This window comes from Ictidomys tridecemlineatus, chromosome 7, assembly GCF_052094955.1.
Source record: "Ictidomys tridecemlineatus isolate mIctTri1 chromosome 7, mIctTri1.hap1, whole genome shotgun sequence".
In the NCBI taxonomy this organism is placed as follows: Eukaryota; Metazoa; Chordata; class Mammalia; order Rodentia; family Sciuridae; genus Ictidomys; species Ictidomys tridecemlineatus.
The window spans coordinates 198131048-198146563 of NC_135483.1; the positions used below are offsets into that span (position 1 = coordinate 198131048).

At 59.9% G+C, this 15516-nt stretch overlaps 1 protein-coding gene across 6 annotated transcripts in view; it reads right to left on the reverse strand.

The window, feature by feature from the left end:
• Positions 1 to 417: 417 nt before the first annotated feature.
• Positions 418 to 15516, reverse strand: part of Hdlbp (high density lipoprotein binding protein) — a 51953-nt gene continuing 36854 nt past the window's right edge. For 5 of the 6 annotated variants that reach the window (XM_005339630.4, XM_021719661.3, XM_013364886.4 and 2 more), the window contains exons 12-28: positions 13920 to 14059; positions 12712 to 12816; positions 12417 to 12530; positions 11683 to 11769; positions 11447 to 11578; positions 8670 to 8888; positions 6883 to 7104; positions 6581 to 6799; positions 6036 to 6174; positions 4913 to 5058; positions 4256 to 4360; positions 3882 to 4016; positions 3056 to 3199; positions 1665 to 1850; positions 1265 to 1381; positions 1031 to 1159; positions 418 to 893 (exon numbers count right to left, since the gene is read on the reverse strand). In XM_005339630.4, coding sequence (XP_005339687.1) covers positions 807 to 893; positions 1031 to 1159; positions 1265 to 1381; positions 1665 to 1850; positions 3056 to 3199; positions 3882 to 4016; positions 4256 to 4360; positions 4913 to 5058; positions 6036 to 6174; positions 6581 to 6799; positions 6883 to 7104; positions 8670 to 8888; positions 11447 to 11578; positions 11683 to 11769; positions 12417 to 12530; positions 12712 to 12816; positions 13920 to 14059 — 2426 coding nt within the window. In that variant the 3' untranslated portion in view covers positions 418 to 806. The remainder of the gene's footprint in view (positions 894 to 1030; positions 1160 to 1264; positions 1382 to 1664; positions 1851 to 3055; positions 3200 to 3881; positions 4017 to 4255; positions 4361 to 4912; positions 5059 to 6035; positions 6175 to 6580; positions 6800 to 6882; positions 7105 to 8669; positions 8889 to 11446; positions 11579 to 11682; positions 11770 to 12416; positions 12531 to 12711; positions 12817 to 13919; positions 14060 to 15516) is intronic. The other variant, XM_078018434.1, reaches the window with a different exon arrangement.

Sequence of the window (15516 nt, forward strand, 5' to 3'; positions counted from 1 at the left end):
GCTCCTGCTCAAGACCCCTACACACCAGCTGAGGTAGAAAGAAGGCTGCTGAGGCGAGGGGCCCGGGGAGTGGGGAGTGGAGTGTCAAGCTCCCATCTCCACTGGATGCGAGCCACAGCCCACTAGGCCATGGCGGCAGCCACAGGACCCAGGGGCACACACTCACACGGCTTCACCTCTAGGCTCACCCACAGACCCCAGAGCCCAGGAGGCGCCAGGAGCCTTGGTACTGTCGCACCTGAAGCAGGCTCACGGGTGCGGCGTAGGGCCCACTCCCGCTGTGTAAGCCAGGCACTCCTCCCACCTGCTCCCTGTGCTGAGCAGACCGTTCAGCCAGAGGCCAGCTGCAGTCCACCAAAAGGAGGGTCCGGGGGACAGGCAGTGGGCAGGGGAGGTGGGAAAGGAAGAGGGCAAACGTTTGGCTTTTATAAAGTCAAGGAAATTTATTTCCTGAGGTCATGACACAGGAAGTCGACTCCGAGCCGCTGCTGTGGAGCTCTGGTGAAGGTCAGTGCTGACCGCATGCTGGGTGACCAGGAAGCTGGAGTCTTACCACAAATGTGCAATGACCTCTGCTTAGTGTTCAACATGGTGGCACCTGTCCTGGGGCACCACCCAGGGGCAGCCCCTGAGCCCGCTGGGTGACGACCAGGCCTGGGGAGGTGGTGACAGGGCCGGCCGTCAGGCTTCACTGCGAGACCTCGGGAGGGGGGAGCGTCAGCAATGGGGCCCAGCCGCTGGGTCAGACCGAGACCAACTGTGTGGCGGCTGGCTCAGCAGCTGGAGAGGGTGCTGCTTTTTGATCATTATCGTTTGGGGCCCCAAGGGAGGGTCTTGGGGGCCACCTGAGCCCCAAAGCTGGGAAACTCCTCAGAGCTGCTCATATCAGGGGCCTGTGGAGAGGAGAAGCAGCCTCAGCCTGGGGTCCAAGGGCACCCACATGGCCTCCAGGGCCTGCAGCTGGCCTGCGGCCCATCTCCCCCTGTCCCCCGCCCCAGGGCCAGGGAGCAGAGGGAGAGAGGCCACTGACCTTCTCACTGCTGCTGGCAGTCCAGGGCGCGTCCCGCACCACAAAGCCTTTGGAGGGGGCCTTGGACTCCTCGTGCACGGGGGGCTTCAGGTAGCCCTGCAGAGCCTCACTGTCCACCACGTCGGCCAGCTGTGGACAGGGAGGGGCGTCTTATCAGGCATCAGCCCAGGTCAGCAGCATGGGAGGAGCACTGCCGCAGAGCTGCCCTGGCTGCCTCCCCGGGTCCCGACTCACGTATTCCTCCTCCAGGTTGAGGATGTGATCGATGGCCTCCTCCACGTTCTCCGGGAGCCCTGTCACAGTGACACAGTTGGGGTCTGGGGCTCCAGTCTGTGGGAAGCGGATGTCCACCTGGAAGGAGCACATGTTAGCTCAGGGGCCGAGGGAGGCCCGTTTCCAGGAGTGTCCTCTGAACTGGTGAAGGTGCAGACCCCTGCTCTCGGTGGTCTTCCCTCCCCTATATGGAGGGCTCAGGGGCCAGGGTCCCCGAGACACCATGTTGGAGAAACACACCACGTGGCTCGCCAGCCTGCAGGTGCCCTGCCCTGTGGGGCGCAGGAGTCGGTGACCACGGGCATCCAAGGAGGATGTGCACTTTCTCATTCCCGGGCTTCTGGCCACTCTGGGGACTCACCTTGAATTCATCCATGATTTTTCGGATGGCTTTGCCTCGGGCGCCAATGATGCGGGCGTGGACACGGTGGTCCAGCGGGACGTCTTCAGAGACCATCTGCTCAAGCTCACCCACGATCTTCAGGATGGCGTTGCGGGCGGCTTCTGTGTTCTTCTCGTACCCTGTGATGGTGATTTGGTCCTGGGGCTGAAAGAGAAGGCGGTCAGAGAAGGGGGCGTCCTGCTGGGCTCCCGAGGCAGCGGCTGGAGGGCCGAGGTGTCTACAGTGCCCTGAAAAATAAGCATCAGCTCTAGAAGGAAGGAGGCTGAGGGCTGGTGCTGCGGTGAGACGGCAGGCTCCCCACGTCCACTCAGCACTGTGTCCACCAGACAACCAACACAGGACCAGAAAGGACACTGCCGATAAAGACGGGACAGCAGGAGTGTGGACTCCAGAAGAGTGGGCAGACAGGAAGCAGAGGAGGAGCTGCAGTACTGGTCCTCAGGACAGGGAAGAACTGGTCCCAGTGAGGGACAGACCAGGGAGAACCACAGACTTTGGAGGGGACACCACGGCAGACAGAACCAGCGGGAAGGGGCAAGGGAGGCAGGATCTGCCCTTGACGGGCGCAGCCCAGCTTGGCCACGCCCAGCAGTGGACAGCTGTGCCTGCTCCACCTGCAGTTTGTGGGTGTTGGCCAGAGCGGCTGAGCTCCACGTCTAACCTGAAAACTGGTAGTTAGGGGAAGATGGTGGCAGCCAACCCATGGGCGCCAGGGCAGTCAGAACCAGGAGCCAGGAATGCAAGGGCCAGTGGAATAAGAAGTAGGGCAGGCCAGGGGGCCCTGCTGGGCCCCAAGGTGTGCTAGAAGAACCAGCCCAGGCCAGCAAGCAGAGATCTCGCAGGGCAGCCGGGGCCACCCAGAGAGGCCCAGCCTGAGGGCAGGATGGCCAACATCTGGGCAGGACCAAGCTGGAAATGGACCTGAGGGTGAGGCAGGAAAGTCCAGTGCCAGAGGTGGGAGTGGGATCTGCCTTCTGATTCGTCTTGAGCGAGCAGTAAGGAGGCCATAGGCTACAGAGGAGCTGTACCCTGGTGTCTCAGGTCCACCTGCTCCCAGGGCTGTAGGAGCTGGTGGACAAGCATGATGGCCTAAGAAGGACCTGCTAGGGCTCCTGCCTGCCAAGACTGAACAAGTGGGCACAGGGAAACGCCCAAGGTCCCCAGGGACACCCGTGACGAGGGGCAGAGATGTGGTCACACCTCAAGCCAGATCAGATTCTCAGACCTGCTCTGTGAACTCACCCCTGACCCCAGCTGGGCGCCTGGCTGGAGCGTGTCTGGCTACTGCTTCCAGGTCAACGCCAAGGTCAGGGAAGCCCACCGAGTCCTAGCACCATGCTCGCACTCACCTGGCTGCCATCGTCCTTGTCCGGAAACTGGATGTTCACGTCGTGCTCTAGCCGGATCTGGGTGATCACTGCCCCCTTTCTTCCGATGATTTTGGGATGGTATTTGGGGTCTACAGTGACGCTCAGCTTGAAACTCCGTAGAGCCTACAGAGAAAGAGTGAGGCAGAGTGAGGCAGAGTGAGGCAGAGGCTGTTCAGCCACACGCACCTTGCTACAGTGGCCTCTGACCAGTGCTCCAGGCCTGACCCCCACCCACAGCTGAGAGCGAGCACAGAGACGCTGGCCGCTCTGAGAAAGCCGAGGTGCCTGGGGTTGGCCCCCTTGCTCAGCACTCTCCCAGGCCGGCCTGCCGGGCTCTGAGGGCCGATGTGAAGAGACCCACTGGACTTAAGGAGAAACCGAGGAAGAGGCAGCTGCCAAGTCTAGGACAGAGGGCCGGGAGCTTGGGCTGGCCTGAGCACACTCCCCGGATGAGCAGGCGACAGATCTGCTCCATGCCGCTCACAGCGGCAACCGTCCCTATGGTGGGCCCTGTTCCCACAGTGGCATCTGCATCAAGCCCCCGACCACCCTCTCCCATGCAGGTGGTGCTCAGACCCTGCATGTGGCACTGTGCCTGGGGCGAGGAGGAGTCTTGCCCTACTGCACAGCAGGGAGTCCTGGGCTTGCTGGCCACATTTCTTACAGGGCCTGAGGCACCACAAGGTTTCTTCTGGAATCACAAATTAATGTCGTGGTAAAGGGGAAGACTGCCTGGCCCTTGGCTCCTCCCACAGGGCTCTCTGGTCCAGGTCCCTTGGGGGTGCATCTGCCCGGCCCCACTCACACGGTCCTCCTGCTCAGCCTGCAGCTCCTTCACGCGCTCCAGCAGCCCGGCCTTGGCTCGGTCCAGATTAGCAGCGAGACCGGTGATGGCAATGACGTCAGACTGCCGCTCAGGAGCTGGGACGTGAATGTTCACCTGTGCAGTTGGAGCAGGGATGGTGTCTGGGGCCAGGCAGCAGGTGTCACCTGGCCCCAGCTTACAAGCCCAGGCTGGGGGTCCAGAGGGAGGGCAGGAAGGAGGTTAGAGCAGAAGAAGGTGATGCCAAGGGTCCCCAAGGGATGGCGGCGCTTTGGAGCCGTGGGCACATCCCCTGCATGTCCCCAGGGAGCTGTGGTGTGCAGCCCACCTCCATGACAGCCTGGAAGGAACTCTACCTCAAACTCGTCCATCATCTTGCGGATCCCACTTCCCTTCTGCCCGATGATGTAACGGTGAAGGTCAAAGGGCACCTCCACCTCGATGGTGACAGGAACTAGAGCCTGTGGGAAGGGCAAGGTTGGGCCGAGAGCAGAGGGCCTGAGCTCAGGGCCCTGTCCCTCCTGCCCTGTGCCCTGATAAGCTAACCAGACCTTGACCCATGGAAAGCAGGAACAGGACGGGGCTCAGCCTTGGCAGTGCCCTCCTCAAGAGCAGGCCCAAGGCCCCCAGGGAGGGGCATGCAGCCTCCAAGCCCGGCTCCTACACATCCGGGGTCCCTGTGGGACCTTCCTGACGGCGGGTCGCCTGCCTGGTCCCACTTGGGTCTGAGAGCTACTGCCCTGCGCCCATCACCTCTGCAGGTGAGTGCCACAGCTGGAGTCTCTGTCCTTCTGAGGCAGATACACCGTGGTGTCACAGTGTTCACACCAGGACCAGCGTGGGTGGCACTCAGTAAACGTTCAACGCCACAACCACTCACGGTCATAACGAGCCTGAGGTGGCTGCTCCTTCCGTGATGCCGGGGCCCTGTGCTTACACCTCAGGGCCACAGTGAAGAAACCAACTGCCCTGGTCACCAGGGCAGCTGCCCAGCCCCTGGGGAGGCCACGCACCTCCAGTGCCTCCTTGGCTGCCTCACACCTCTCTTTTCGGCCAGAGATGACGATGATGTCACACCTCCGTGGAGAGCCAGGCTCAGCCTCTCTGCCCTCCCCGGCCTCCTCACCGTTCTCCTGGACAGCTGGCTCTGTGCTGGGGACTGGGGAGAGGAGAGGTGTCACCTCTGCTTGTCACTGCTATTTGTCAAGCACCTGCTATGTGAGCGTGAGAAAGGGAGGGAAGGTCCATTCATCTTCCAAGCCGAGGTCTGGGCAGGGAGGGCAGACGGCAGGTCTCAAAGGGGCTGTGAGACACCATAGGAGTGGACGAGGCTCGCAGTGTGTGAGAGTATGAGCAGCCCTGCGTGTGCAGCTGAGCACAGGCCACACAGCCGGTCCAGTAAGCTGCCTCTGAACAGGCTGCGGGAGGCCAGGAGCACGGGGCCCGTCCACAGAACACAGACCAGGTGGGACCAGGTGTGCCAGCCACAGCCCAGACACCACCTGTCCCCTCACACCCGTGAGCGCCACAGCCACCTAAGGGACACCTGCTGTGGAAATTCGGTGGATGCAGGGGTGGGCAAGGTCGCAGGCTGTGACCTGGACGGGTCTGTGCAGCTGGCTATCCAGGTGTGACTGTGGACACACAGGCAACAGGATTCAGCTGACTTCCTCCACAAAGCAGCCCAAGCGAGGTAGGGGGATTGCAATGGCTGCATGTGACAGGCCCTGTGGGTGTCACGCTAGTGACACTGAGTGAACGCAGCTGGCTGCAAGGTCCTGAGGCCAAACGGGGCCCGCGAGGACGAGTCCACAAGAGGATGCACATCCTGTGGCACTCCTCCCACTGTCAGGTCCCCAAGTACAACCAGGTGACAGATGGGGACACAGCCTACTGTGCTGTGCAGCAAGGGAAGAGGCTGCCCACACACATTTGAACCCAGACAACGTCCCAGGGCTGACCCTGCAAACCCCAGCTGCCCACGGCTGCCCATAAGCCCTGTCTCCCATGAGCGCTGGCTGACCTGGGCCACCTTCCAGATCAGGGCTCCACGGCTGGGGTCCAAGCACCACCAGCACTGAGCAAGGGGCAGGGCAGAGGCGCCAGGGAAGTGCACGCCAGCACTGCAGGACCCACCTGGGTTCTCCTCTCTGTCTGGGAACTTGATCTGGACATTGTGATCCCGAGTGATCTGCTGGATCCTGGAGCCTTTGGGGCCCATGACAGATCGATGGAACCTCTGGGGGATGGCGCACTCCACCGTCACCTGGGCTTCCTGAGGTGGACACAAACACACGAGGACAGAAGAGCTGGGGTCGGTCCCTGAGCTCCGCCCAGCGTGCCCTGCCACCTACGCCCGCTCTTCCGAGGTGACCCCATGGCAGGGCAGCAGGGCCCATCCTCCCTCTAAATGGGTCCTGCAGCTTGAGTACACCACAACTGATGCCCCACAGACCTGGTCCCTGGGGGTACGGCCTCCAGGGTGCACAGGGACAGCTCAAGAGGTGGCTTTAAAAAAGCCTGTGCTTCAGGTGGCTGCTCCAGGGACTCGCCCTGGTGCCCTATCCCCCTCAGAGGGCTCCCTCACGTGGCCCTTGACAACTACATAGCAGGCGTGCTGGGTGGCAGGCAGGGAAGTGGGGGACGGGCGGAGCGCCAGCCCACAGCCTCTGGGGCCTCACCAAGTCCTCAATGATCTCCTGAATGCGCTTCTTGGCTGCCTCCACACACTCCTTGGCACCTTTGAGGGTGACCTTGTCGCTCTGTGTGCCAGAGCGCGGGAAGCTGACCATCACCCCACCATACTCCTCTGCGATCTCCCGCAGGACCTGGCCTCTTCGGATGACGAAGTGGCGGTGGTGCTTGGGGTCCACCAGCATGGAATCCTCGACCACGTTATCCTTGGTGCAGAGAGGAGGAAGGGGAGGTGAAGCCCCACCCAGTGGCACCAAGCCCCACGCCCAGGCCCAGGCCCAGGCCCTACCAGGTTCTGGATCAGCGCCTCCAGCTCCCTCTGTGCCTCCCGGACAGCGTCCTCCTTTCCTATGATAGTGATCAGGTCTTGGTCCTTGTCCTCAGCGGCTGGGAAGATGATGCGGGCACCCGTGCTGTCACGCACCTTGCGGATTTTGCCGCCCCCCTTGCCAATGAGGAACTTGTGGTACTCTGGCTTGGCTCGGATGTCCACGGTGAAGCTCTTTGTTTGCTGCAAAAACCAACCCCCAGTGTGTGAGCCCCCACTGCCACACTGGCCATGGTGCTGGAGAGCAGGAGCATCTCCCCTCAACGGGCACACACACTCAGATGGATGGCACTCGTGGTCTTCTGCAGAGCCATCGGAAGATGGCACCCAGGTGCAGACTGGGACTCTGGTCTTCCCACTTACCAGCAAGGACTGATCCGGACCTGCTGGGTGTGGACTGTGCAGTGGGAAGTGCTGGCCCCACGTAGGCCCTGGGGTTCGGCGCATGGGCCCAGCAGATGTGCACGTCAGGACAGTCCCACCACAGAACCCTGCTTCCCTGTCGCCCCAGATCCAGGGCCACCTTCCTGCACTCAGGGCTGCTGTGAGGCCTATGCACAGCAGCCAGCTCCACTCAGCCACTATCACCAAGAGCACAGTGAGTGAAGAGCCAGAGACCTTACACAGCAGAACAAGGCCCCACTGACACTAAGAAACCAGGCTGGGAGGGAGGGGAATGCTGGGCAGTAGAAGTGGCCAAGTTATTGTTACAGTGTGTGCGTGTGCGAACTCTTGGCAATGATCCTATGAGAATGCACAACTACGGCGTACCAATTAAAAACAAAACATGAATTCCCGCAGCTAGGAAGGCTGAGGCAGGAGGATCTCAAGTTCAAAGCCAGCCTCAAGCAAAAGCAAGGCACTAAGCAACTCAGATCAGACCCTGTCTCTACAGAAAACACAAAACAGGGCTGGGGATGTGGCTCAGTGATCAAAAGCCCTTGAATTCAACCCCCAGAGCCCCTCTCCCCAAAACAACAACAAGACACCATGGGGGAAAACTGTTAGAAGAATTTCTTATTCCTTCTTAAAATTCTGGTAAAGGTTAAAACAAACCAAAAAACCAGGGCCCAGCAAAAGCAGTTCCTGTGCCCTTGTCAGACACCAGTGTCTTCAGCAGACTCCTGGAGGAGCGGTGGGATGCACGGCCCTGTGATCAGGACCCAGGGGCCCTCTGGACCAGAGGCTGGGCCACAGCAGGAAGAACGTAGCAGGGGAGCAGCTGCCACCCTTCCGACAAAGGCCATGCCCAAGAGCCAGGCCACCCAGAGGCAGACCCAGCCCAGCAGCAAGGCAGGACGGCCTCGAAAGCAAGCGTGGACTTCCACAAGCAGACAAACAGGACACCACCCCGTCCAACGCAGCGGAGCCACTGATGCAGCCCCTTTAAGACTCTTCACGAAATGCACGCACACACACACGTTCTTATTTTATCTTTTTGCAGTCGTGGGACTTGAACCCGGTGGCTCCTGTGGAGCCCCCTGTCCCCCCTCTAAACTCTGTGGCACTCGGGATGAACCCGAGCACTCACCACTGAGCCACACCCCCAGCACTTTTCACTTTGGGACAAGGAACCACCAAGTTGCTCAGGCTGGCCTGGAGCCTGCTGTCCTGCTGGGTGCCGGGATTACAGCGTGGCCACAGCGTCAGGCTCAGCCCTCAGCCAGGGCTGGCTGTGGAGCTGCTTCCCGACAGGCCATGGAGAAATGGTGCTGGGCTCCCCAGGGAGGGGACGCGCGTGGGCTCACCTTCTCCTCCGCCAGGTGCAGGAGCTGCTTCCTGGCCTTCTCCACGTCAGAGGAGGGACCCCTGATGACGACCGTGTCGCTCCCGGAGCCCTCCACAGGGAAGTGGATGTGCACGCCCCCGCACTCCTCCATGATGGAGCGGATCAGGCGGCCCTTGGTGCCGATGAGCGAGTTGTGCAGCTTGGCAGGGATGGAGACCTCCACCTCGGCGATGTTGGCCTGCAACGGGCAGACAGCAGGCCTCACCACAGTGTGGAGGGAGGAGGGGGCCGGCCTGGGGGACAGCAGGGACAGCAGGCCTCACTGCACTGTGGAGGGAGGAAGCGGCTGGCCTGGGGGACAGCAGGCCCACACTGCAGTGTGGAAGGAGGAGGGGGCCGGCCCGGGAGAGGCTGCACAAGGACAGGCCCACACCCGAGCACTGGCAGTGCAGCAGCAGGACACACTCAGCGCCATGTGACATGACCTGCATCCCACGTGCCGAGGGGTGAGGAGCAAGCATGGAGCAACAGAGTTGGAGCGACCCCTGCCTGCCTACCATCTCCACCAGGAAGCAGACATGGGAGCTGCATGACCGTCCCCACTTGCTATGGCCCAGTGAGGGCAGCAGAGAGAACCCGAGGCCCGGTGGCCACCCACACACTGACCCCGAGGACACCAGAGCAGGGAAAGGTTCTGGGAGAAACAGGCAACGGCCCATAGCTCAGGACCGAGCCACCCCTGCCCTTGGCTTCCTGGGCCAGGTGCAGCTCTAGGAAGCAGGATGGGGATGGACCAAGCTCGCCTCTGATCTGGTCCAACAAGACTGAAGAACGAGTCCCCAAAGGTGCAGACTGTCCGAACACTTACAGCTCAAAATACTTAGAGGAATACAAAATACCCAGCAAAACACACCAGCTTTCAAAGGAACAGGCAAAAAGAACCCATGACAAAGAGAACAGAAAACAACCCAGAAACAGAGATGACGGGACCAGCAGGCCACAGACACCAGGCAGGTGTCCTGCACTGTCTGTGGTTTGCAGCCTGAAAAAAGACTGCCTGAGCTGGGCACTGAGGACACAGAAGACGTTAAGACTCGGACTCAGCTCCTGGAGTCAGACCCACTGATGTCCAGAGGGACACTCACCAGCTGGGATCCTGGAGGACAGGCTTGCCGCCCGGGCAGACTGAATGCGCCACACAGGGAGCAGACGTGAGCCAGCTGGCAGCCTGACAGGAACCAGGCCCAGAAGCCCACTCCCAACATGGCACCTTGCGGGAAAGACTAGGCACCGGACACACTCTGGGGACACCAGGGTCAGTGTTCACACCAGAGGGAACAGAAGGCACAAGCGACCGGGAGCTCTAGGAACAGCGTGCACTGGGGAAACACACATTACCTACGTCTCTTAAGAACAATCCGTCAAACCAAAAGGTCAATGATGCATGGGGGGGTGGGGGGTGGGGGGGTGTCTCGTGACCATACAGGCAGGGGCAGAGGCCCACTGTGTCACAGAGGGCACACACTGAGGACCCCGGGTTGGATCTCCAGAGCCACCCTGAATGTGCCAATGCAGCGGGGAAAAGAGAATCCTAAAAGAAAAGGAACTAGTGAGGCATAGGGACACAGGACGAGGAAGCTGCAGGCACACAGCCGGGGGAGCAGTAGGTGGGGCCGCAGCCCCAGAAGGCTAGCACATGGCCAGTGCTGCCCTGGGCCAGACCCACAGCTGCCTCTGCCTGTGGTGTCTCTATGGGGTCCCCTGCGTTGGTTTTCTCATGGTGGACCCGTTCCGTTCGCAGATGGACGGGAACTGGGAACCTGTGCACAGAAGGCTGAAGGAGAGACAAGAAGGCAGGGTGCCGTGGAGAGCAGGGGCAGAGAGCTTCAGAGCCGGCCACACAGGAGACACCTCGCAGTGACAGGTCGGGGGCCAAGGCCCCGAGGGGCTGAGAAGGCTAAGGGAGTGGGCAGGGCCACAGCCACACAACACTGACCCCAAACACACTAGGCATGATGGACTCCACTACACCTGGGCTCTACTGCATCTAGAAACGCAGTCTAATGTTCTGGTCAAGCACGTGGAGGACGCCATGTGCAAGACGTGGCCCTGGATCAGACTGACCAGACAAACCACAGCTCAGAGATTCCCCTGACGAAGCAAATTGTGGACAGCAGACGTGCAGACAGTCAGGAGGGACGAGTGGGCCCTGCTGTCAGGTTCTCAACGAGGGGGCGGAGGCAGAAAGCAGGAAAAGGCAGAGCAGAGGACCAGGAAGCTGTGTGCTAGTGACCTGGCCAACACGCATGAAAGAACCCATCAAGACCAGAACAAGGAGGGGAGGGGCTGCTACGGTGGACACCACCACCACGGCAAGAGGGGACACTCCACCACGGGGGGACGCCGAGCCACCCTGCAGACCGCAGAGGCTCTGCCACGCAGGGGGACCGTGAGCCACCCTGCAGACCCCAGAGCCTGCACACTTGACCACCGCAGCTGCAGGCCGGCCCTGGCCACGCCTGGGTGGCAGCTACCTTCCCTGGCTTGAAGTGGTGCTAGTTTCCCGGGAGTGCACGTCAGAACCGACAAACTCGACGCTGTGAGTGATCGTACACTGCTTTTTTTAAAGAAGCTGAAGAAAAGACGGTATGCCTGTTCAGATGACACTTTTCACGGGCTCAAGAGGACCAGGGCTTGGGTTCAAGGTCACTGCTATGGGGCTAAGTGATGAGCACCCAACAGACAAGAGGCAGAACTGCTGACCACCCTGCGTGTGGCCCACCGGGAGCCCGTTACCAGGTCTTTCTGGATGGACAGGATCCGGCTCCGGGCAGCCTCACAGTTGGCTCTCTTGCCTGTGATGATGATGGTCTCGGAATTGCTGTTCTCCGCGGGAAGGTCGATCTTGGTGTTGCTTTCCTCGCGGATCTAGGAGAGGGAGGCGAAGCTGAGAGACTGCAGGCCTCCCAGACAGGGGCACTACACACTTTGCCTGGAGGGGAGGCCCGTCTCCGCCTTCCCACAGCAGTCACCTTCTTGATGTTTGCACCACCTTTCCCAATGATGTTCTTGTGAAACTGTTTGAAGATTGGAACAGAAATCGAATAGCTGTTCTCCACCTGCAACATAGGACATGGCAGTGACGCCGCCGGCAGACATGCGCCCGGAGCCTGCTCTCCTCCCAGCCTAGCTGAGCGCCAGAATCTGTCCTCACAGAAGACCAAGTGTCTGGCCACTAACCACCTGGCATGTCACAGCCAACTGGTCTGAAGTCCCTGTCTACAGCAGCCTGCTGATGGTCAACTAGCACCCACCAGGTCTGTCCAGGGGCCCTAACCATCATACTGGCTGGGGGAGTATGTTACATGCCAGGATAGGAGCTGGGTAAGGAAGGTGCTTGGACCCCACAACAGGGCAGCACACAGCCCCCAGTGCTCCTGGGGACCAGCAGCCAGGCAGCAGTGCACAGTACCCTTCAGACCCCCTCACGATCACCTCCCAGGGCCGGAGCCGTGGATAGTGCCAGGCCATGGCTTTCCCAACAGTCCCTCCTCCATACTCCCCGAGCCCTCTCCCACTTCAACTCCACATAAGATGTTCTCAAAGTTACTGGTGGTCTGAGCATGAAGGCATTTAGGAGATGCCATCTCACTGTCCAGGTCCCTAAGAGAGCAGACCCTTCCCCACACAGAGCACTTAGGGGCAGAGTTGGGAGTCTGAGGCCATGTCCAGCCCTGCCTCACGGGGAGGCCTCTAGAAGGCCTACCAGGTCGGCCACCATCTTCTGCATGTACTTGGTGCATTTTTCCACCTCGTTCTTGGGCCCTCTGAGTTGGACAATGTCGCTTTTCTGTGCTGGGTCTGGGAAGTTGATGATAACCTGGAACAACCAACCAGGAGACTGAGCAGGTACAGAGGTCCTGAGCATTCCTTAGGTGCAGGAGAGCACTCCCGGAGATCTGGGGTGCAGCTCAGGGGCTGAGCGCTTGCCCAAGCAAGTGAGCCCCCAGGTAATCCCCAGCACCACAAGGAGGGGAGGAATGCCTCTGGGGAACTTTTACCTCTGGGAATTTGTCACGAATTTCACGGATCCGTTCACCTTTCTGCCCAATGATTGTGCGATGGAATCTCTGCTCAATGATTAGATCCTTGGTACGCTCGTTTTCCTAAAAACAATTAGCACGGATGAAGTCCCTGGTGACACGAGAGCTGCCTGAGTGTGGACACAGGACCCTGGGCTCTGCTGCATAGCCCATCTGTTGCCCAACAGCGGGCGAGGGGTGCCCCGGGCACCCTTGAGACTGCCCGCTGCAGGACGCCTCATCTCTCCAATCATGTCACACTCTGAGTCACCTGGCAGTGTCACTTTCTTGATGGTACAATTACCGAGGTAGGGGCAAGGCCCTGCAGTGGGGCACCGGCACCTGCTTCTACAAGGCAGAGGGGAGTTGGCACCGCATGCCTGGGGGCACTCCCTTCCCAACACAGGGCAGCTCAGGGGGAGACCGAGAAGGATGCCTGACACATCCTACCCAGACCAAGGAACCAACCCCAGGTCTCCAGCCTCCTGGAAACACCCGAGGGAGCCAGCAGGGCACCAGTGGAGATGAAGTCCAGGCAGGGGCAGGACCAGACTGGCACCCGATGACAGAACTCAGTGGTCCAGAGTAGGAAGGAGACGCTGGAGCAAGGTGCCCTGGGGAAGGTCTACGGTGAGGAGAAGCAGGGACACTGGGCTGGAGACAGAGCTCGGAACTAGTGTAGGGCGGCAGGGGGTGGGCCACACCTGGATGACACCTGAGGACACTAGAATCACTGCCAATCAAACAGAAGCCTTCCAAAGTGAGGCTCTGCACGTGGGTCTCGGGCGAGTTCATTTACCCAAATGGGGTAAATGACTGCAGTGTTTGGCTTTCTGGCCTCTCGGAGGCCCCAGGACTTCCATGTGCAGCCGAGTTGAGGACTGCTGCTGTGTGCACTGAGCTCATAGAGGCCAGAGTGCTCTGTGGGAGAGTCCAGCACTTCTGCCTATGGGCGGAAACCCTCTGGGCAGACACCCTGAGTGGGAGCCACCTGGGGTCCTGGGGTGCGCCTTTGCTTCTCCAGCACAGCTGGGGCTGAGGGAGACATGCTGGTAATTTTGGCAGCATGAAAGCACGCCCAACATAGGATGGGGCAACTCCCACCCAAGACCACACACCCTAGCAAGCCCCCCCCCCCCACCCCGGCAGGCAGCCAGACACAGGCCTGTGCTTTCCTGGGGACTCACCATGCGAGAGGCCAGCTCCAACAGCTCCCGCTTGGCCTGCTGCACGCCCTGAGGGTCCCCCTCTATGCGGATTAGGTTGCTCTTCTCGCTGTCAGGAGGGATGCGCACAGACACCTTGTACTGGTCTTTGATTCTGTTGACTTGGGATACAAAAGAAGATGGGGCAGCTTGGATACAGAAGCTCCGAGGTCTACAGACACCAGACAGCGAGGAGGGACAGGGCCAAGCCTCAATAACCTCAGCAGTTATTCCCACTAACCCCAAATGACCACCAGCCTCCAACACGAGAGCATCTACCATCTGCACTGGGAGCTGGTCATGATCTTTGCTGGACTGCAAAGTTTCCAGTGCGGGCCAGCTCCCAGCATCATCCACAGGCTGGCACTGCCCTGAGGCTTCACATGTGCCAGGACCATGGAGTTGGAGGTTTGCTGGTCTGGGGTAAGGCTGGGGTTTTAGAATATTTACAAGATCCCAGGAGGTAATAAAGTGCAAATTTGCAACTGATGGTTCAAATAAAAAATTATATGCGTTAGCTCAAGACAGAAACGCTTGCTGACTGACCACAGTGGTGGGACCCCACCCCATTCAGACTGCGCATCAGCTTAGACCCCACTGAGTGCTTTGCTGTCCTCACAAAACAACTGGAAGGCCACTCTCCTGCTGCCACCAACTCTGGACAGAACATGGTGTTCATTGGAGATGCAGGTCCCCAACCCTGGGGGAGCCAAACCACCAAGCATCAAGGCCAGCCCTGCCCACTGTGCAGTGAAGAGAAGCAGAGCTCCTGGGAGACCAGAGGCTCTGGATGGATGTCCGATGCTGTGCAATTGTGAGAGGGACAGGAATGAAGAACTGGCTCTTTTGGGGGAGGGGGAGGGTGTGGGTCAAGAGCAGCAGGACAGAGAAGCGGGCAGCAGGTTTTAGATTATGGAAAAATAAAAAGTAAGGGTCTGGAATTGGATCACAAGACAGAATGGATGCAATTCTTTGACCATGCTGTGCTCAGAGCTTCTGCCATTCCCAGGTGGCACAGACCAGAAACGTCGTCAGAACTGTACTGCTGAACCTCCCTGGAGTTCTTAACCAACGCCAAGAGCAAACCTCAGAACCGAGGTTGTGGTGTGCGCAGGACAAGCGGTGTGGAGCGGTGAACACCACCCGAGGACCCTCTGCACCTGAGACTGCCGTCCCCATCACAGACACGGCCCAGAACACAGAGAGGATGCCGAGTTCCAAGCCCCAGTGTGGCAGGCAGGCTTCCAGCTGTTCGCCATGGAGAAAGGCTGTATGATATCAGTCACAAGCAGGCCCAGGAAGGACCCTCTGCCAACTAGGAAGGGTGTGTGTGCACCCCACATTCCACACTCAAGGTGAAGCCTGGGGCCCAGAGCCACTCCGAGACAGGTGCAGTGACCCAGGCACAGGACAAGGCTTGCAGAGGTCATCTTGGATGGTAGCCAAGTGCTCCTTCAACACGTGCCCAAGTCACTGCACTCTTGTGCTGTCCCTATTGTGTGACCCAGATGTTTCTCCAGTGTTGACAACGGGTGGACAGTGACTGAGGGCTCACCTGTGGCCTCCCCAAGGTGGTGGA